Below are 23470 nucleotides of genomic sequence, written 5' to 3' on the forward strand. Positions count from 1 at the left end.
ACTGGAGTGGGTTGCCATTTCCTTCTCCAATGCATGAAAGTGAAAAGTGAAAGTGAGGTCGCTCAGTCCTGTCTGACTCTTAGAGTCTTAGCGACCCCATGGACTGCAGCCTACCAGGCTCCACCATCCATGGGATTTTCCAGGCAAGAGTACCTGAGTGGGTGCCATTATAGTCACTAGCAGTCTGTTAATGAAGGAAAGGAAGGTTTTAAAATGATACCAGGCCCCTCATCCATAAAATGCATTTTGGGATAATCTTGGCAGCAGATGATTCATCCCAGGCTATACAATGATTAACTTGAATCTTGTAGAAGGCAGATTACCATACAAATAGTTTTGTTTACATAGATTAGGGGAACGATATCTGAGTATCCTTTTGGAGACCCCTGGCCTTCCTGCCTGTTACCCTCTCAGTCCCCCCTTTTCTTTTAGAAGAATTATGTAGCCTAGGGAAAAGGGGCATCGTTTTCTTTCCATAACTGCTTCCGAGCTGACAAGGGGCGTTGTCCTTATATTGGTGAGTCAACATATTCTCCTAACCCTCATACCAAAGATGTCTGATCCAGGGCCCCCAAATGGAAGAAGCTGCAGCAGTAGCAGGAGTTTGAGCAACTATTGCAGGAAGGGGGATCCCTTCCAGGGTCTGAAACTGAGCTCTTGTCTATCACTTGGAAATGAATTGTCTGAGGAGACGTGTGCTGACAAAGCAAGAGATTTTATTGGGAAAGGGCACCCGAGTGGAGAGCCGTAGGGTAAGGGAACCCAGGAGAACTGCTCTGCCGCATTGCTCGCAGTCTCAGGTTTTATGGTGATGAGATTAGTTTCTGGGTGGTCTTTGGCCAGTCATTCTAATTCGGAGTCTTTCCTGGTGGCGCACGCATCACTCAGCCAAGATGGATGCTAGCGAGAGAGATTCTGGGAAGTGGACAGAGACTCCGTGTCTCCTTTCGACCTTTCCCGAACTCTTACGGTTGGTGGTGGTTCATTAGTTCCGTATTCCTTATCAGGATGTCCTGTCATAAAACAGCTCATGCAAATGGTTACTATGGTGCCTGGCCAGGGTGGGCGGTTTTAATCAGTGTGCTTCCCCTAACACAGCCATTTGTAACTTAAAAGCTTTCATGCAAGGAGAAACAAATTTTCCATCATCCCATACTCTAGGGTTTAAATTTTGTTAACTAAAGGGAGAGAAAGGGAGGGCTCCATATTTATGAAAACAGAGGCATGGACCTTGTTCAGTATATTCCTCACCAAAAGGGGTGGGGGAGACTGGCATAATCAGAAACTCGTGTGAAAATAGCACAATCTCAGCTACAACATAAAGAATAACTGAAATAATACCTTTGGCTCGTCCAGACAGTCCCATTGCGGAAGCAGATTGGGAAGGAAGTGGGCCAGGGGCTTCAGTAAGCATGGAGTAAGTTGCCCAGTATCTAAAAGGAAATCAATGGATTGGCCCCCCCACAGTTATTAATACCTGGGGTTCCTCAGGTGTAATTAGGACAGGAGCTTGTGTGGGGACCCCCAGGCACCTTCAGTCCTGATTGTCTTGAGAGTCTGACCCCAGGTGTCATTGTGACAACACAGTATTTTAAGAGAAACCTCCTTTTAGATTTGTATAGCGAAGGAAAAAAATATTGCTAATTTGTTTCCTCCTGCTGCTTAAGAGAGAGAAAAATGTCTGACACTTGCAGCCTATTTCCTCCCTTTGGAGACCCAGTTTGTTTCCTCCTGCCAAAAGAGATAAAAATGCCTGACACTTGCAGCCTATTTCCTCCATTTGGAGACCCCTGGCCTTCCTGCCTGTTACCCTCTCAACATCTTGTAAGAAAATAGACATATTTTCGACTGTGGTTTTACCAAAGACATGAATTGTGTGTATGTGTTTTTGTGTGCACACGCAAATGGATATTTCTGGTCTCAGCTCTTTACCAGAGAATAACGGAGGTATGACATTAGATCTTGTGAAATTAAAGGCATTTCTTTGAGAAATGGCAAAATAAAAGAACATTTAACATGATAAAACCAACAAAGTGCTTCATTCTTTCCTTTCAAAAAAAGAAGAAGAAGAAAAAACAAACCAATTTAACTGGTTAGTCTAATGGTCTGCTTTCTCCATTTTCTATGATCAGTGAAAAAAGTGAGCTGTGCGGTGATGTGAAGATGTTTCCCTCAGGTCCCTTTGTGACTTTTCTGTGCAAATGAGGAAGGATGGGCTGGATTGACCTGGAACCTTCCAACAGAGCCTCTCTCTTCATAATGAAAAAGATTGCTCAGATCCTATTTCCAAGCTGAACCCTTACAATGTTTTTTGTACCAGTGGATATATATTTGCAGTTCTGTATTTTTAAAATATTTTACTGCAATCGTATAATAAAGAATTACCTGCTTGGTATCAGTTTGACTCAATCTTGAAAAAAAAAGTTTCCTTTGCTCAGATACATGACAGATGTTCCTGGTCTTAAATGGGATGGGCAATAAGGACAAACTTGGCCCACTTGCCCTTCAGCCTCCCATTTCATTATTCAGTTATACCCGGTTCTCTTCACTCAGCTCAGACCTTCTCATAAATGGCTTCTCTCTGGGCCTGAGGGAGCCTACTTGTAACATGCAGATGAGAGACTAGACCGGAATCTCTGAGCGTGAGTAACACTGACCCCTGAAATGATTAGCCAATTGGCTGTGTGTCTGTGTGTGGCAGTTCTGGTCTGGAGGGAGTTTCTGGTGGTAATGAGAAGTTTAAATAGATCCCAGTCCTCCCTGAATGAAAAATGAAAAGGAAAACTAGGATGGAGGCAGGATCATAGGCTCAGAATTAGATGACTTCTGTGACTAAGGCTCAATCTGAAGGGAGATTTTTTTTTTACATCCTGACGTTCAGACCTCCACTGGCTTTCATTTGTTCTTGGGTCAAAAGCTTGACTCCTCGCTGTTTCTCCACAGCCCTCTGTCAAGCTCAGGGCCCTGTCAGTGTCTCCAGCCTCATCCTGGGAGTTGACCCTTTGCTCATGGTTCAGCCTGTCCTGGTCTCATTTACCTTTTCTCTGTTTCCAAATACCAAAAACCTTTTCTCTGTTTCCAAATACCATTTCTGTCTCACATTGTACTTCATTTTCTCACCTTCAGGTCACTGTGCTTCAGGCCCTTTGTCACCCTTCAAGTCTAGGCTCAGGGAGGTCTCCCCATCCCCTCCTAACAGTCTCTCTCATGTTACCCAGGTTTATTGCCTGTGTATCAGTCACCATCAGCAGAAATTATTGCCCTTCTTCATGGGTTATTTTGAGTCCTTCCTGGTTCCCCTCTTTTCAGGGCTCATAGTGTTCCTCCTCTTCCCAGCGTGGCTGCAGTACCTGTTATTGGAAATGTGTTTAGATGACAGGACTATGGGTTGGGCCTAATAATCCTCAGGGAAGACCAAGAGAACAGGGCAGGTGATGAAGATGTTTACCATGTTCTGGACATTTCAGCTGTAATTGATCTTTACCCCATGTGAGTACTTAATTACTCAAAGATGAGCCAAGAAATATAGGAAGTCCTGAAAAGCCCTACAGAACTGGTGTCCTCAAGCAGTGGTCTAAGATGTCCCCATGTTTAGTCTACTGGGTTTCATCCTCTGCAGGCCCCAGATCTAAGCTCTGTCCATCCAGGACCAGTCACCATCGTGGACAGCAGCTTTGCCATCTAGGAGTTCATGTGCTCCGTGTCAGTGTTGTGATTTCAGTGCACTGAGGATGAGCAAAAATCCAAAACCTAATGGGGCAGGAAGGAGATACTGCCCCCTGCTCCCCGCAAGAGCTAGAATATCTTCCAAGTAGGTGTGAGTGGAGAAAACAGGAGATAGTGAGACCTGGAGACCCTTGCTTTGAGACTTCCTCATCTCAAATGCCTTTGTACGTGGACTCCGTAATGTCCCCAGGTGGTGGCAGACTTTCACAGGAGGGCCAGTCTCTTGATTTTCATACTGCATGTGCAGTGCCCTTTGAGTGGTAGCTCGTGGGCACTCCTCTTGTGACCCCCTTTGCTAGGAAACCCCTGTGTGCTTTAGTCTTGCTTAGTCCAGTCATTCAGGGAGGAGAGGTAGACAAATGGGGAAAGCGGAGGGAGCCTGGTGGGGTCTGCACGAGGGTTGTGGCAGTACTTGGGGGCATCAAGGTGAGCCCAGTGAATGGGGCGTGCACCCATCCCAAGTGTAGTTGCAGGGACAAGGGGTGTGTGGATCTGTTGGAAGAGAATGTTTCCATTCAGGCTGGAGCACCTGGAAGCGGGTTTGTTGGAGAGCCTGCATGGAGTGGTTTGAGGTTCTACTGCCTTAGCTCGTGTTCCCCGGGACAGCAGTGTTGAGGCTGACATGTGCCTGCACAGTTTTGATTTGACAACTTGTGTGACCACGCGTGAGCAACAATGAAGGATGTGGAATTCAGCCAAGAGAAGTCTTTTCCACTGTTAGAACTGTGGCCTGGGCTGAGCCCGCAGGCAGCTGTGGGTGCAGGAGGATGGGAGCCTTGGGCTTGAGGGGCTGGTTCTAGCAGGTGCCCCCAGCATCCACTCCATTCCCTGTCTTCTGTTGGCTCTTTCAGCAGGCAGGCACCATCGAGTAACAGGGAAAATCTCAGGTCATTATTTGCATCAACTTTCGTATGATTGTGTACTTGGGGTTGCCAGTGCAGAAAGGTTCATGTGCATTTGGGAAGATACCAAAAGAATCTGGAGTGTTTCCTTGGAAGATGCTGAGGTCTCAGTGGGCCATGTGCATCATTGGAATTATCCCTCTTTTTCATAGTCTTTGGAGATTTCGATGTTTGACCTGGATCACTCGCTGTAAATGAAAATATTGTGTCTTGTGTCTGTGGATCCTTGGGTGTCCTCTTTTGTATTTTGCCTCATGCATGAGCTATCAGGGCTTGGAATGCTTTGTGTTAGTATACGAGGGTTAGAGGCTCCTTATGGGCTCTGTGGACACTCTGTTGGACACCATGAAAGTTTGTAAGTTTGTTTGAGTCCCGCTGGGAAAATAGGAGTACTAAGGTTAAGATCACAGAATGCTTGTTATAAGATGGTCCTGCTCGGTAGGGATCTCTGGGCCCAACCTGAGAAGACTCATAAAGTTTTGTGACATAGGGGAGGATGGCTCTGAAAAATCAAGAGGGCAGTGATGCCACAGTGATCTGCAGCCTGGAGGCTTGTCCTCTAGAAGATGCAGCTGCAACTGTCTTGCTCCCAGGCTGGGTGCTGTGTTATCCACTCCTGTCCCTCCCAAAATAAGTACACATACAGGCACAGTACAGAAAACACGGAATGTTAACTGCACTGTTGGTGGTAATGTAAATGGTACTGCTATGTTGGAAAATAAAATGGAAGTTCTTAAACAAATTCAGATAAAACAGGCCTACAGTCTGTCAAACCCATTTCTGATAGATATCCAAAGTAAAAACAGTCAGTTTTTCAGGGATATGTCCACAGTCCCATGAGTATGACTGGATTTGCAGTAGCCAAGGCATAGATACAGCCCAGATGTCTCTTGACAAAAGAATAGGTTACAGAAGTGTGGTATAGCAATATTTATTATATACTGTATATTCATGAACTATTTTTTCTCTGTATATAAATATAAAAATCAAGAATCCTGCATTTATGCCAGAATGAATGAACCTAGAGAACATTATGCCAAGTTAAATAAGCCTGACAAAGGAGGACAGACCCTATGTGAAAACTAGAATTGTCAAACTCATAGAGCCATCGAGTAATAAGGCTGTTACCAGGAGCTGAGTGGAGGGGGAAATGGGGCACTGGTAGTCAAAGAATGGAGATTTTCCCTTGTAAAATAAGTAAGTTCTGGGGATCTGAGGTACCACATGCTGCCGGTAGTGTTTCTTTATCCTTGAAATTCGCCCAGAGAGAAATAATACAGTGTAGTCATAAGTGGAAGTGTAACTTACTCCACTATAATAATTATTCAGTGTATGAGTCTATCACATGATCACTTTGTACACAGTACATTTATACCATTTTTGTTAGTTACACCTTAGTAAGGCTGGGAAAGAAAAAGAGAGTTGGGGGGTGCTTTTCTCCTCTGAATGGTGCTCAGTCCAGGCTTCATGTTTCATTGATGAAGCGTTTTGCATACACATGTGCCGGAGTCCAGCTCCAGCAGCCAGGGAATCAGCCTGAAGAGATGAGTGGTGTCGGCGGAGAATGATGTAGCCTCTGACGCAAGGTTCAGGACTGCATGTTTATTTCAAACTTCAGATTCTCTTTCATGGTTTGACAAAAGCATTAGGTCAGAGTTTGGGCATTTTCAGTTTCTCCTCACCCAGATTTATTGTCTCCATGAAACATCGTTGCTCTTCAAACAGAGTTTCTGCTTCAGCGATTCTCTCAGAATCCTGGTTACTTTAACTTGTGATTACATTGTAACTCATGCTTATGTCTGGGCTGCATACCACATTCCTCAGTTTGTTTCTTATCTTTCTAAATCCTGTTTGCCCTTAGTATCCTAAGCTCACTAACTCCTAAAAAGGCTTCTAGCTATTAATAAGGACAAGGCAATGGCACCCCACTCCAGTACTCTTGCCTGAAAAATCCCATGGACGGAGGAGCCTGGTAGGCTGCAGTCCATGGGGTCGCTGAGAGTTGGACACGACTGAGTGACTTCACTTTCACTTTTCACGTTCATGCACTGGAGAAGGAAATGGCAACCCACTCCAGTGTTCTTGCCTGGAAAATCCCAGGGACGGGGGAGCCTGGTGGGCTGCTGTCTCTGGGGTCGCACAGAGTTGGACACAACTGAAGCGATTTAGCAGCAGCAGCAGCAGCAGCTAGTAGTATCTCTGCAATTCCTAATCTGTATAAGATATAGTAAAACATGCTGGCACTACCACATTCCTTCAATTTTTAGCTTCTAACTATTCTTAATTATTCCTAAACCCTAAATTCAGCAAACTTTCTTTGCCATAAACATTTCCCTCACAAATAGGTCTCAGATGATAGTCCTTCCCAAGGCCTCAAGCTGCAGCCTACGTGATCATCCTGGAACACTCTTTGTAAAGACCCTTGAACAAATATCAGTGGTTAACTTTATGGATTATTCTCTGGGCACAACTGCAGAAGGCTTTGTGCCTTCTCCTGCTCCTCTCAAGGACAGTAAGCACCTTAAGATTCTTTTCAGTCAACTCAACTGAGGAACGGAAAAAAGTCAGAATCACAAGACCTAACTCCTTCATCCTGGGGCCGTGCCTCCATTTTGTCAGTAATGCGTAACGCGGCTCCTGACACACATGTTTTGTACCCTCTGAACAGAGATTCCCCTTCAGGTAGTTTGTGTTGGTCTACAGCTTGAGAATGTTTAAGATGGCCAGTTGATTCCAGTCTGGATCCCTCACTGAGCATCAGGACTCTTGAGTCCTCCTAGTCCTGAGGGATGAGTTCTGGGCTGAGGAAGGGGGTGCTCTGTTCTGAGTGGGGATGGATCGGGGCCTGCTGTGTGACCTGAAGGAGATTGCCTGGTCCGCGGAGGTGCCTCCTGCTGCTGTGTACATGAAGTCTCAGCAGGAGGGGAGTGTGATCCGAGGGAAAGTGTGGGAAAGTCCCAGGTTGGTCTCTCTGAGGAAGTTGACTGTCCTGATTCCCTCCTGAGACAGTGGCCACAGGGGAGTGTCTGTTCCTCATGGGGAGGGCTTCCCTGTGTGTGTGTTGTTGGGGCTCAGGAAGGGGATGTGTTGACTGTAAGCATTAAACAGCATGTTTTCCACTTTCATGATAGACCTCTGAAGACTCGTATTGCCTGAGGAAGCCCTGAAGTTTAGAGGAAAGAAAAGGATCGAGGCATGGCTCTTTCTCAGGTAAGGTCATATTTAGTCTGTCCTTCCTGAAATGCTCTTCTCTGGACTCACTAATCGTGTCTGACTCTGGAGTGTCCTGTGTGACTCCTGTACAAGCACACTCACCCGAGGCCTTCCCTCAGGTCCTGTTGTCTCCACTTAGATCCCATCTCCCCATGACCTGGTGACCTGGCCCTTGTGAGGAGGCTCCCCTGGGCACCGTCCTGGGCAGGGCTTCTCACCCACGGGTTGGAAACAGGGTCTCAGTGCTGTTGGGCAGCAGGGACTGCTTAGGGCCTATCTGGATGCGCTGTCTGCTCTGTCAACCAGGGTAAGGAAACCGCACGTGGAAGTCAGGTGTTAGTATGCACAATAGCTGGTAAAATCTGGGAATCAGATCAATTGAGCCTGTCCTTTCCCTTTTGTGTATCTTGACATCCTTGTGAATATACCTTACATATATATACAAAGAATTATTTCTGAGTACTGTGTTCTGTTCAGTTGGTTTATTTGTCTGTTTTTATACCAGTACCACATCACCTTGATTACCTTGTAATAGGTGTTGAAATAGAAAGACGTCCATCTTCCTTCTTCAAGAGTTTTGCTGTTTGCTCTTTGAATAGTTCTATGACTTTCACCATGTTTTATTCTGCTTCTACAAAGATTGTCATGACAGTTTTGAAAATGAGTTAATTGGTTGATTGACCCTTTGTGTGGTTATTAAAGAATCTTTTTTGATATTACATGTTTCTTTTGTGATCTTTATGATTTTTACTGATGTAACTTTGTCATGTGGGAAAGAAGATACATTTACTTCTTTTTCAATTTGGAGACCTTTGATTTCCTTTTCTCATCTAATTGCTCTAAGGGTTTCAGTGCTTTGTTGAAGTATAGTGCAGAGTGTGCGTCCTTGAGGAAAAGCTTTCATTCTTTCCCCATTGCTGTGCTCTTTTCATAATGGCATTTATTATGTTGATGTTGGTATAATTTATTGTTTGTAGTTTGTTGAGTGTTCCATCTTGAAAGGTTGTCAAATTTTTGTCAAATGTTTTTTTTCTGCATCGAGATGATCCTGTTTTTCTCCCCCTTAATCTCTTAATGTTGTGTGTCATATTAATTGATTTTTGTATGTTGACTTCTTGCCTTATATGAATAAAATCCACTTGGTCATGGTGTCAGATCTTTTTATTTATTTATTTTAATTGAGGGATTATTGCTTTACAGAACTTGTTGTTTTCTGCCTAATACCAACATGAATCAGCCATAGGTATACATATGTCCCCTCCCTCCCATCTTCTTCCCTATCCCACCCCTGAAGGTTGTTAGAGAGCCCCTGTTTGAGTTCCCTGAGTCAGTAAGCAAATTCGCATTGGCTCTCTACTTTATATATGGCAATGTAAGTTTCCATGTTACTCTCTCCATACATCTCACCCTCTCCTTCCTCCCCTCCCCCCTCCATTTGTTCTCTGTGTGTGTTTCTCCAGATCTTTTTATTATGTGTTGAAGTTATTTGCAAGTATTTTAATTTTGCATTAGTATTCATCAGGGGTATTGGTTTCTAGTTTTCCTTTCTTGTGTCTTTGGGAAATCAGCAGACTATTAGAACCGTGCTTGCTCCATAGAATTAGCAGGATTAGTGGTAATTCTTCTGTAAATGTTTGGTGGAATTTCATCGTGTATTTTTCTTAGAGGTTTCTCACCGTTTTTTAAATCTAGCTAGTTATAATGGGCTTCCCTGATGGCTCAAATCATAAAGAATGTACCTCCATTGTGGGAGACCCAGGTTCTATCCCTGGGTTGGAAGATTCCCTGGAGAAAGGAATGGCTCTCTAGGCCAGTATTCTTGTCTGGAGAAATTCCATGGACAGAGGAGCCTTGTGGGCTACAGTGCATGAGGTCACAAAGTGTCCGACACAACTGAGTGGCTAACACTTTCACTTTCAGCACTTCTCAATTTTTTTATTTCTTAATAAGTAAAATAGTTTGTATGTTTCTAAGAATTTGCCAGTATCTCCTATATACTGTCACTTATAGGCATTATTGGTCATAGTACTTCCTTATCTTTAGAAACTTTGACATGAGTTGTAATCACTCCTATTTCATATCTGTTTTTAGTTTTTTCTCTTGTCCTTAGTCTGGGTGGGGGTTTTCCTATACAGTTTTTTCAAAACATCCACTCTTGGTTTGTTGATTTTTATATTTTTCTACTTTCTATTGTATCTCTGGTTTAATCTTTCTTATTTACATGTTTCCTTCTGCTAAACTTCAGTTTAGTTTGTTTTCCGTTTTCTACTTCCTAGAGGTCTAAAAATAGATTTCAGGTTTAAGATGTTTTCTCTTTTTTACTGTAAGCATTTAACCTTTCAGACTTTCCTTTTACTACAGTGGTTTCTCTGTGTTATACATTTTGTAATTTTGTCTTTTCGTTTTGATCCATGTATTTTAAAATTTCCATGTGATTTTTTTCTTAGACCCATTTGTGGTGTAAGAGTGAGTTCTTTAATGTCCACATGTGAGGAATTTTCTTTTTCTGTGTGTTTATTTCATTGTTGTTAGGGAAGATACTTTTATGGTGTCAGTGTCTTAAAATGGTTAATTTTGGCCTAACATGTGGTCTCATAGAGAATGTTTTCTGTGTCCTTGAGATACATGTGTTTTCTGCTTTTGTTGGGCCATGTGATCTGTACATGCCTGTTCAATGTTTGCTTCATTTTTCTGAGAGATCTAATGTTAGATGTATATATATTTTTACTTGTTACAGCTCTTTGGTAAATTGACCATTTTTTCGTTATATAATTTTTATCTCATTGCACTTTTTTTTTTCTTCAGTTTATTTTGTCTGATATAACAGTCTCCCCTGCTCTCTTTAGGATGAACTGTCTTTTTCCATCCTTTCACTTTTCACCTTTCCATGTCCTTAGGTTTGTGAGTACTACCTGTTTCAACTCTCTGACAAACTCTGTGTCTCTTGCCCTGGGTTTTACCTCCTTTTACTTATTCTAGTGGCCCCTGATCCTGTGCATCGTATGGTGGTGAAAGACAGGCACCCTGGACAGCTCCTTTCGTGCCACTGTAATTTCAGAAGGAATGTATTGAATGTTTCCTTCCTATCCTGATGTTTCTTCAGATAGTCTTGCTTAATAACTATTTTTTTTTCCACATTATTTTTTGCCATGATTTTTAATTCTCCGAGAAGTATTTTTACTTTGCTGTTGTGATAATTCTTTTTTGTCATAATCTAACGACTCTTCTAATTTCAAATCACTGTTTTATTAATGGAAAAAAAAAAAGCAAAGAAAGTCTTTGGCTTCTGTTAATGCCTTGCTATCTAAATTTAAATGGATAAAATTGTAACTTTGTATATGGCAATTTTATTATGAATTGAGTTCAAGTATTTTTTTTTTTAATGTTTTTACCAGTTTTCTTTTGGTAGCCTAGTATAGAATCCTGTTGACAAACTCAGCTGAGTCCAAAGGATACATATTTATCATCTGAAGGATGCTGAAATACATGTGAATAAAAGGATGATATAAAATTGTCCAAAAAATCTGTCAAAAGATGAATCCTCTCATGTCAGTTAATTTTTTCTAGATAAGTATGCATGCATGTGCAAGTCTGTGGTTTAGATAGAAGACATCATGATTTAAAAACTACATATCACCTTTTTTTTCAGTTGAAATTATGTTATCAGTATACTCTGTGGCCTTGAAATTTTCTAAACAATCCTGTTAGTGTTTTAAGTAGTAAATTACTAACAGTTGTGTTTCTGTATCCGCGTCTATGATGACCTTTTTCATGCCATTCCACATTTTTCACCTTGAACTTTTTTTTTTTTTTCATATTAATACAATATTTATTTGTTTTCCTTCCGTCAAACCCTGAGCCCACCACTTTCCCCAGGCTGCCTGGGGAGTTCCAGGAAAGGGAACATACTGGGCAGACACAGGAGAAAGAACTGTGGGAGGTGGAAACAGCTCCTTCATATTGTGAAGAAGATGAGCTAGACCACCATCAGGCAAAAGAGCCCCCTGGCCTTTGAGAGGGCCAAGCCCATGGCATAGAAGAGCTACTGTTTCAGAGAAGGGTTCCTGGCATAACCGTGATGAAGCTCCCGAACACAGTCCCACTTCCAGCCCTGAAGCCAGCCACCCGTGCTGTGGCAGCTCCAGCTCCAGGGAACTTGGTTGCTGTGTCAAAGTCCTTTGAAATGGTACTGGTTTGGAAGCTGTGGCTAGGAATAAGTGAGATGGTCCGAGAACCTGGGGTTGCCAAGCTACTGTGGCTCTCATCAGTCAGTGTCTCCAGTCCTTCACCACCACTGTGGACAGTGATCAGTCAACAGGGGGGAGGTTCTCCCAATCAGGGAGGGGGTAGGGACTAATTTGGCACAGGCGTCCATGTTCAAGGAATGAAGGCCTGAGGCCAGAGAGCTGCTCCCCCTGCAGAGAAGACAGAGGGGCAGGGAGGAGGCTCACCTTGGACTTCTTTCAAATTTTCTTTAGGAGCCCTCTGTCAAAGGACTTGTAATGTTGTCTGTATTACTGTTAGATGTTTAAGCTTCAGTTGCTGAGCCCAAGCTTCTGAGTTCAGGTGCTTCATGTAACATTTCTTACCTTCTTGATCTGAGTCGAGTTTCTCAGTGTCTGTGACAACAGGTTTTCTTCTCTAAGGTGGGAACAGATGGTTCTTTAATAAGCTATTATATTGATGATAGGTTCTTGCCTGTAAAGTACTTATTTAATGTTTAGAGTAATACTACAGTAATTTAGAGCAACAGGAAGCCTTCAGACACTTTTGGTCCTTGCTGCTGTTATCAACATCATACCTGAAAATTTTGGCCTTTGCATTAAAAGTGCCGTGGACTTTGTCATCTCTGAAGACACCACTCATGCTGTACCTCATCTAGATAATGAGTTGCACTCACTGGGTAGAACATAATATCTGACACTTCTGTATAGCCAAAACAGTGTTGAGCTTTATTTTTATATATTTCATGGATTTTGAACAATGATGAAAAATCCATATTAACTGGAGGATCTCATAAGTTCTTAGGAAAAAGCATAAGAAATTAAAATTAGAGATCCATACTTTCTCCAGATACCTCTGCACGGGTCTGTTAGAACACATACTTCAACCAAGTCAATCCTTGCCCCTTACCACCCTTTCTCTTTTGCATGAAAATGAGAAGTTTTCATGGCCCTTTTGGTGACATGTGGTTTCATTTCAGGAACGACTGACCTCTGAGGATGTGGCCATCGAATTCACTCAGGAGGAGTGGGAATTCCTGGACCCTGCTCAGAGGGCCTTGTACAGGGATGTGATGCTGGAGACCTACAGGAACCTGCTGTCTGTGGGTGAGCATGACTTCCTTCCGGAGCTGCCCTTGGGTATCTGCATTTTCCTTGTGTGCCCCTTGGGAGGCCCTGATGTCTTTCATGTGAGAGTTCTGGTGACTCAGGCATGACACAGCTTCACAAGGTTAAACTGACCCTCTTCAGATGCTGTGTCTGTTTCATGTCATATCTGAGGTTGTCTACAAAGCTCAGTAGCAAATGTTAAAAGAAATGCCAAAAAACCCGATTTCCTACTTTCTACCTTTTGACTTTTGGCTCAGTGTTTAAAAAAATCCACAGCACTTTAGATTTCTTTCTTCTGATAACGCTGAATATCTACTTGTTCGTTTTTGCTTACTTGTTTACTTTTTTTTGGCTGCACCATGCTGCATGTGGGATCTTAGTTCCCTGACTAAGGATCAAACCTGCACCCCCTGCATTGGAAATGCAGAGTCTTAACCACTGGATCACCAGGGGAGTCCCAGAATTTCTGTGTCTGATCTGAATATTATCTCCACATTGGAGCCTGAGAAAAAGCTCTGGACAGTGGGGAGTGATGTAAAATAGCCAAAACTACCAACATATAAAGAAAAACGAGTATCTCAAAAGGGCTGTTTTTTTCTGTTTATGAGTGGGACAAGTTGGTGGATTGGATCCTCTGTGGTTGTTAACTTAGGAAAATATGAGTGAGTAGAGAGATTGTCTTTTTGATCCTAGATCCTACGAGGGGAGCATATGTGAATCTCATGGGCTCCTAGCTTGCCATCTGTAGGTCCAGCGCATGGTCCCATCTCAAGATGCTGTAATGTCTGACCTTCATGTTGTATTATTTTTACTCTTGTGCTGCTCTACCCAGTCTGGGAATGTCAGCTGTTCCCGATGTTCCATTCTCCTTACTTTGTATCATTTTACCTCTTCAATGTCTTTGAAATATATTCCTGAGGGTCTGAAAGTTTATCTGGTTTCCTTGCTGTGATAATCCACCTATGTTTAATTGTCAGCCTCTGGTGAGTCTTGTGGAGTGGATTTAGTAGGTAACAGAAAACTGTGATGAGACACTATTCCTAATGTTATTTTCTTGCTGTGTACAAAGTCACCACTTGAAGCTATCCAGTAGAGTGGCCAGTATGTTCTAGGATGATGAGGGAGAACGTATCACGAGAGCCTGATACATCCTTCCAGATTATTTTCTGGTTTTGGAGACTCTGTCAAGGGCACCATGACAGTGTTGTTGATGTGTATCAAGGACCATGTATTTAGCCTCTGTAAATGGTATGGGAATTTATCCCAGGACAACTTTGTCCAAGTTCACATTCTCATATCTATGAGGTTATTGGCTGCACTGTTGTTTTGTGCATTGTAGGTATTTTTTAATTTTATCATTGAGTTCAAATTTCTGTGTTACCATTAGTGTTTCTGTTTTGTATTTGCAATGCGTTGGATGATTGATTGGGGAATGGTCCCTATGGTGGAACTGGTGATCAGTCCCTCTTAAAATTCTTGATATATTCTTTGTACTCACTTACTATCAGATGTATGATTTCCACATATTTTCTCTTTTACTGTTGATTGTCTTTTCAAACTCATTACACTTTAATGCAGAGTAGTTTATAATTTTGATATAGTTCAATTTATTAATATCTGGTTTTATTTTGTGGCCTGTGCTTTTGGTGTTATATCTGGTAAATCATTTGTGGGTCCAATTTCCAGAAACATTTCCTGCACGTTTACTTCTAGGTGTTTTATACATGTGGGACTTACGTTTAGGTCTTTGAATCATTTTGAGTTCGTTTTTGTCTGTAGTGTAAGATAATGTTCCAAGTAAATTCTTTTGCTGGTGAGTATTCAGTTTTGTCAACATGTCTTGTTTCATAGACTGCTTCCCCCATTTAGTAGTTTTTACACCCTTGTGAAACATCTTTTGAACATCTCTGCAAGAGGTGTTTTTGTTTTAACCATTCTTTTTAGGTATGCTGCTGCTTCTGCTGCTAAGTCGCATCAGTCGTGTCTGACTCTGTGCGACCCCACAGATGGGAGCCCACCAGGCTCCTCTGTCCCTGGGATTCTCCAGGCAGGAATACTAGAGCGGATTGCCATTTCCTTCTCCACTTTTTAAGTATAGTTAATTTACAGTTTTGTGTTTCAGGTATACAGCAGTGTACAAGATACTCAATATAGTTCCCTAAGCTATATCGTAAGTTCTTGTTGTTTTATCTATTTTCTATATACATTAGTTTGTAAATATACAGACTCCTAATTTATCTCTCCCTTTCCTGCCCCCATCACCATCCTGTACTATCCCCTTTGGTAACCATAAGTTTGTTTTTTTGTTCTGGTAAGTTTCTTTTGTGAAGAAGTTCATTTGTATCATTTATTTCAGTTCAACATATAATATCCTATGATATTTGTCTTTCTCTGTCTGATTTCACTTAGAATAATCCCTAAGTCTGTCTATATTGCTGCAAAAGGCGTTACTTCATTGTGTTTTATGCTGTGGAGGTGGGAACCCACTCCAGTGTTCTTGCCTGGAGAATTTCATGGGCAGGGGAGTCTGGCAGCTGCAGGTCTTGGTGTCTTAAAGAGTTGGACACGGCTGAGCTACTTTCACTTCACAATACTCCCTTGTATATATGTACCACATATTCTTTATCCCTTTGTCTGTCAGTGAACATTTAGGTTGCTGCCATGTTTGGACTGGTATAAATAGTGCTGCTAAAAACATTGGGGTGCATGTATCATTCTGAATTAGTTTTCATCCTTTCTGGATATATGCCCAGGATTGGAATTGCTGGTTCATGTGATAGCTCTATTTTTAGTTCTTTATGGAACCTCCATACTATTCTCCAAAGTGGCAGTACCAATTTTTGTTCCTTCCAACAGTGTAGGAGGGTTCTCTTTTCTCCATACCCTCTCAAGCGTTTATTGTTTGTAGATTTTGATGGTGATCGTTCTGACCAGTGTGGGGTGATACATTTTTGTGGTTTTGATTTGCACTTCTCTCATCAGTAGAGACGTCAAACATCTTTTCAGGTGACTGTTGGCCATTTGTTTGTCTCCTTTGGAGAAGTATCTGTTTTGATCTTCTGCCCAGTTTTTGATTGGGTTGTTTGTTTGTTTGTTTTGATATTAAGCTGTATGAACTGTTTGTATATTTTGGAAATAAATCCCTTATCAGTTCAGTTCAGTTCATTCGCTCAGTCGTGTCCGACTCTTTGTGACCCCATGAATCGCAGAATGCCAGGCCTCCCTGTCCGTCACCATCTCTCATGTCCATCGAGTCCGTGATCATTTGCATATATAGTCTTGTAGTCCAAAAGTTGAATTATTGTTCTTTTTTTTGGTTTCCTTTGCTTTGCAAAAAGGTTTTAAATTTAATTAGGTCTCATTTGTTTGATTTTACTTTTATTACCATGACTAAGAGATAGATTCAAAAAAAGTTTGCTGACATTTATGTCAGTGTTTTGCATTTGTTTTCCACTATGAATTTTATAGTATCTGGTCTTGAATTTAGATGTTTAACACATTTTGAGTTTTGTATGTGGTATTAGAGAATGTTGTAATTTCATTCTTTTTCATGTAACTGTCCATTTACCCCAGCATCACTTATTAAAGAGACTTCTTCATTCTATATTCTTTCCTCCTTTATTATAGAAAAATTGTCTCTAAGTAAATTGGTTTATTTCTGAGTTTTCTGTCCTGTTCTACTGATCTGTGTTTCTGTTTTGTGCCATCATCATACCACTTCCCAGGTGGCTCAGACAGTAAAGCCATCTGCCTACAATGCAGGAGACCCAGGTTCAGGGAGAAGGAAATGGCAACCCACTTCAGAATTCTTGCCTGGGAAATCCCGTGGACAGAGGAACCTGGTAGTCTACAGTCGATGGGGTCACAAAGAGTTGGACACGACTGAGCAACTTCACTTTCACTTTGTTGACTGTCAGTTGGTAGTATAGTCTGAACTCAGGGAACGTGATTCCTCCAGCTCTGTTCTTCTTTTTCAAGATCATTTTAGATATCAGAGTCTTTTGTATTTTGGTACAAATTTTCTTTGTTTTATGAAATATGTCATTGTTAATTTGATAACGATTGCATTGAATATGTAGATTGCCTTGGATTGTATGGTCATTTTGACAGTGTTACTCCTTTCAGTCCAAGAACATGGTATATGTTTGTGCCATCTGTTTGTGTCATCTTTGGTATCAGTCATCAGCAGCTTATAGTTTTATGAGTACAGTTCTTTTGACTTTTTAGGTAGGTTTATTCCTTAGAATTGTATTGTTTTCTCTGAGATGGTGAATGGGATTGTTTCATTAATTTCACTTTCTGATATATCATGATTAGTGTATAGAAATGCAGCACTTTTCTATATATTTTGTATCCAGCAAGTTTACTCTGTTCATTGATGAGGTCTAGTAGTCATCTGGTGGCATCTTCGGGATTTTCTGTGTGTAGCATCATAGTGACAGTTTTACTTCTTATTTTTTTTACCTTGAATTCCTTTTCATTTCTTTTTCTTTTCTGATTGTTGTGGCTAGGACTTCTAAAAATATGTTCAATAAAAGTGGCAATAGTGAACATTCTTGTCTCATTCATGTTGTTCAGGGGAGTGCTTTCAGTTTTTCCCTATTAAGTATGATGTTAGCTGTGTGTTTGATATATACAGTCTTAATTATGTTGAGGTAGGGTCCATCTGTGCTGACTTTCTGAAGGGTTTTTATCATAAATGACACTTGAATTTTGTCAGAACCTTTTCTGCCTCTATTGATGATCATATGGTTTTTAGTCTTCAACTGTTACTGTGGTGTATCATAGTGATTAACTTGTGGATATTGAGAAATCTTGCATCCTTGAAATAAATCCCACTTGATCATGGAATGACCCTTTAATGTCCTTTAATGTATTAGTAACTGTTTGAATCTGCTCTTTTGAACTCAGGGAAGGTCTAGGAGAATAAAGCCTTTTTCTACAAAAAAGAGTTGGATGCCTCAGAAAGGCTTTTGTAACTGGGAAGGTCTTCCAGAGTCAGTGTCAATCCCTGCTTTCCTTTGATACTCCTCGATCTTGAGATGACCATGTGGAAGAAGAAACGAAGTAAATGTCCAATAGAGAGGTTAATCGAACTTGGCAGAGGAACCCAGGTTTAGATAGCCTTTTCCTGGATTTTCCTTCTGATTTCTGCTAATAAGATTCTTACACAATATCCTGGAACATTGTTTATGTTTCTCTTGAATATAAACATTCCGTTGTAAGTTACAAATTCAGAGTTGGATACATTACATTGTAATTAGTATAACAGGTATTATCCTGCTTTCTCCATATATCACAGTCACTTTTAAGATCTCTCTTGTTTCTGTCCCATAACCATAGTATAATGCCCATAAACTTGCTGAACCAGTTCTTTTCTTTTAAGGTCAGTATATTAGTTTGTGCTCTCATTTATTTTCACAAAGACATGCAGTCACAAGCTGATATCTGACATAAACCTGTGTACCCTATGCTCCACGCAGGCCCTTTCTTAGTCCTGACGAGTCTTCACATAGTACCTTGATATGGATGGAAACATTGTTCTTACCTATCATGTCCCTCCACCTTCTACATATTCTCACTGTAAAGATAATCTCTGATCATTTATTGAACACGTTTCTCAGGACATGACCTAAATCACTGTGCATCCATGATGACTCACAACCCATTTTGACATGGGATGGTTGAATAATAAACAGACTACTTCTGTCTTGTATCTTCCTTGATATTTTCCTTCTAAGTTTCTTGGATTTTTTTTTTCTAATATTTTCTAGTTTATTCATTCGGGGGGTGGTCATGTTTACAAATACGTTTTTTCGGTCATCCCAATAGGTTCAGATTCATATCCTGGTTCCCTTACCACTTTGTGGGCCAGTTAGTTGTATCTCCTGCCTGATTAGAGAAAAACATGTTAATTTACCTCAAGCCTTTTAAAGCAAATTAGTGCTGTCAGTAGTATATATCTTATAGTAAATACTCAAAATTTATTTGTTTAAAAAAGGTAATATCTACATTCTGTCATGTTCTTCATGATACGACTTTATCTACATTATATCTTTTTTAATATAAATTTATTTATTTTCATTGGAGGTTAATTACTTTGCAATATTCTATTGGTTTTGCCATACATCAACATGAGTCCACCACAGGTATACACGTGTTCCCCATCCTGAACCCCCCTCCCTCTTCCCTCCCCGTACCATTCCTCTGGGTCATCCCAGTGCACCAGCCCCAAGCATCCAGTATCATGCATTGAACCTGGACTGGTGATTAGTTTCATATATGATATTATACATGTTTCAATGCCATTCGCCCAAATCATCCCACCCTTTCACTCTCCCACAGAGTCCAAAAGTATGTTCTATACATCTGTGTCTCTTTTGCTGTCTCGCATACAGGGTTATAGTTACCATCTTACTAAATTCCATATATATGCGCTAGTATATTGTATTGGTGTTTTTCTTTCTGGCTTACTTCACTCTGTATAATAGGCTTCAGTTTCATCCACTTCATTAGAACTGATTCAAATGAATTCTTTTTAATGGCTGAGTAATACTCCATTGTGTATATGTACCACAGCCTTCTTATCTATTCATCTGCTGATGGACATCTAGGTTGCTTCCATGTCCTGGCTATTATGAACAGTGCTGCGATGAACATTGGGGTACATGTGTCTCTTTCAATTCTGGTTTCCTCGGTGTGTATGCCAAGCAGTGGGATTGCTGGGTCATAAGGCAGTTCTGTTTGCAGTTTTTTAAGGAATCTCCACACTGTTCTCCATAGTGGCTGTACTAGTTTGCATTCCCACCAACAGTGTAAGAGGGTTCCCTTTTCTCCACACCCTCTCCAGCATTTATTGCTTGTAGACTTTTGGATCGCAGCCATTCTGACTGGCGTGAAATGATACCTCATTGTGGTTTTGATTTGCATTTCTCTGATAATGAGTGATGTTGAGCGTCTTTTCATGTGTTTGTTAGCCATCTGTATGTGCTCTTTGGAGAAATGTCTATTTAGTTCTTTGGCCCACTTTTTGATGGGGTCGTTTATTTTTCTGGAATTAAGCTGCAGGACTTGCTAGTATATTTTTGAGATTGGTTGTTTGTCAGTTGCTTCATTTGCTATTATTTTCTCCCATTCTGAAGGCTGTCTTTTCACCTTGCTTATAGTTTCCTTTGTTGTGCAGAAGCTTTTAAGTTTAATTAGGTCCCATTTGTTTATTTTTGCTTTTATTTCCAATATTCTGGGAGGTGGATCATAGATGATCCTGCTGTGAGGTATGTCTGAGAGTGTTTTGCCTATGTTCTCCTCTAGGAGTTTTATAGTTTCTGGTCATCTGTTTAGATCTTTAATCCATTTTGAATTTATTTTTGTGTATGGTGTTAGAAAGTGATCTAGTTTCTTTCTTTCACAAGTGGTGACCAGTTTTCCCAGCACCACTTATTAAAGAGATTGTCTTTAATCCATTGTACATTCTTGCCTCCTTTGTCAAAGATAAGGTGTCTATAGGTGTGTGGATTTATCTCTGGGCTTTCTTTTATTCCATTGATCTATATTTCTGTCTTTGTGCCAGTACCATACTGTCTTGATGACTGTGTCTTTGTAGTAGACCTTGAAGTCAGGCAGGTTGATTCCTCCAGTTCCATTCTTTCTCAAGATTGCTTTGGCTATTCAAGGTTTTTTGTATTTCCATACAAATTCTGAAATTATTTGTTCTAGGTCTACATTATATCTTCTTAAAATTTTATTTATTTTTTAATTGAAGGATAATGGCTTTTCCAAATTTTGTTTTCTGTTAAACCTCAACTACATTATATCTTGTATGTGTTTCACTTGCAACATTTTTCAGCAATATTGTGTCTGACCCTAGTCAATAAATACACAAAGCACTCACTTTTTATTTATTATATTTTGGTGCCATTAAACTAGGTAATTAAGAATAGTGCTTGGCTAGAGATTAGCCTTCCTTGGTGGCTCAGTGGTAAAGAATTCACTTGCTAATGCAGAAGATCCAGGTTTGATCCCTGAGTCAGGAAGATCCCATGGAGAAGGAAATGGCAACCCACTCCACTGTTTTTGCCTGTGAAATCCCGCCTGGAAAATCCCATGGATGGAGGAGTCTGGTAGGCTGCAGTCCATGGGGTCACTAAGAGACTGAGCGACTTCACTTTTACTTTTCACTTTCATGCATTGGAGAAGGAAATGGCAACCTACTCCAGTATTCTTGCCTAGATAATCCCAGGAACAGAGGAACCTACTGGGCTGCTGTCTGTGAGGTCGCACAGAGTCGGACACGACTGAAGCAATGCAGCAGCAGCAGCAGAGATTAGCCTTCCTTGGTGGCTCAGTGGTAAAGAATTCACCTGCTAATGCAGAAGATGCAGGTTTGATCCCTGAGTCAGGAAGATCCCATGGAGAAGGAAGTGGCAACCCACTCCACTTTTCTTGCCTGGGAAATCCCATGGACAGAGGAGTCCGGGGCGTTACAGTCCACAGTGTTGCAGAGAGGCAAACACGACTGAGCGACTGAACAACAACAACATAGGTGGGGGTTGCATTGTTTATTGGCTGTTAGAATACCGGTGAATATTTTACATCATAATTTATGTGTCATTTACAAATGATGGTCTTTTAGCATGTATTCTGCAGTACAGCTGACACATACTACTTGTTAACATTGTAAAATGCCTTTTCTTTTTGGGTATGTAGTTCTATAGCAGATTTAGAAAACTGTTGTTTCAAAAAATTGTTTTAGTCATATTCTTCATTTTCTCATTTGTTTTCAATTGTAAACAACCACTTGTGAATAGTTAACTATTAATTGGGTAAGCGTGGTTTTGGATTATTTACTGTTACAATATATAATATATTGTTTACAATTTATCTATGTACAGTAAGTTTGCAGAATAAATGATAGTGTAATATTTTTCTTTTCAATTTGAGACAACTGTTGATTGATACGTTCCTAAGGGTCCTGGTAGAAAAACACTGTTTTTGAGAGTTGGCATAAGATTGTCCAATGTGAGTGTATTTGGTATATGGTTTTTAAAAGCAGGCTACCTTAACGGTTAATTTATGTTATGCTTTCTTAAGTTAAGAATTCTATTCCTTTAGTGTTTCTAAACACTTAAGGTGATCATTGTGGTGTTTCATAACTTCATGTATTAGTTTTGGTGTAGTATATATTCAACATGAAACATTTATTTTTGAATTATTGTGAGCAGGATACCTATGATTCTTTTTATCTTATAGATATCTCTCCTACACATGTGATCAAGCATTTACAACCCAAAGTGAACAGTGATAAACTAGAAACATTCCAAACATTGATGCTGGGAAGCCCTGAAAACTGTGAAATCAAACATGTTCATCTTTTGGAAAGTCAGGAAAATATGTGTGACTTTGAGTGTCAGAGGAGAGATGACAAAAGAAATTACAAACGGACACCTGTAAGCCTTAATGGAAATGTGCCTAATGGAAGAGATTCGCATGATAGAAAGGATGCAGGCATCAAGCCCTTTGAAAAGAGGTTTGGATTTATCTTTCAGGATAAACTGCAGATATTTCAAACTGGAGGGATAATTTCTGAATATAATGAAGTTAAGAGTTCTGTCAACAACAGTTTCTCACTTTCATCAGTTCAAAGAATTCCTCCTTGTGTCCAAACAAGTGTTTCTAATATATATGGGAATGATTTTATGAATCCTTCAGGAATAACACAAGAACTCAAAGCACACAGGGAAAAGCCTTACAATGAGTGTGGCAAGGCCTTTATTCACAGCTCAGACCTCAACAGACATAAGAAAATTCATACAGGAAAGAAATTATTTAAATGTGATATATGTGACAAAGTTTTCAGCAAAAATTCAAACCTTGCTCGTCATCAGAGGGTTCATACTGGAGAGAAACCTTACAAATGTCATGAGTGTGGCACGGCCTTTCGCCTGAAGTCAACGCTTTTAACTCATCAGACAGTTCATACTGGTGAGAAACCTTATAAATGTAATGAGTGTGGCAAAGCCTTTACTCACAGCTCAGACCTCAGGAGACATAAGAAAATTCATACAGGAAAGAAATTATTTAAATGTGATATATGTAACAAAGTCTTCAGCCAAAATTCAAACCTTGCTCGTCATCAGACAGTTCATACTGGAGAGAAACCTTACAAATGTGGTGAGTGTGGCAAGGCCTTTCGTGAAAAGTCAACACTTTTAAGGCATCAGACAGTTCATACTGGTGAGAAACCTTTCAAATGTGATGAGTGTGGCAAGGCCTTTCGTGTAAAGTCAACCCTTTTAA

At 40.7% G+C, this 23470-nt stretch overlaps 1 protein-coding gene and 1 pseudogene across 1 annotated transcript in view; one reads left to right on the forward strand and one right to left on the reverse strand.

Annotated features, from left to right (window-relative positions):
• The window catches only part of LOC120872041 (zinc finger protein 677-like), an 80646-nt gene that overhangs the window by 16658 nt on the left and 40518 nt on the right, over positions 1-23470 (forward strand). Inside the window, exon 2 of the mRNA XM_040252192.1 lies at positions 13045-13171. Within this exon, the coding sequence (XP_040108126.1) occupies positions 13045-13171 (127 nt within the window). The remainder of the gene's footprint in view (positions 1-13044; positions 13172-23470) is intronic.
• On the reverse strand, positions 11818-12216 carry LOC120872979 (annotated as a pseudogene).

The sequence above is a fragment of the Oryx dammah genome, unplaced genomic scaffold, assembly GCF_014754425.2.
Source record: "Oryx dammah isolate SB20612 unplaced genomic scaffold, SCBI_Odam_1.1 HiC_scaffold_13, whole genome shotgun sequence".
NCBI lineage: Eukaryota > Metazoa > Chordata > Mammalia > Artiodactyla > Bovidae > Oryx > Oryx dammah.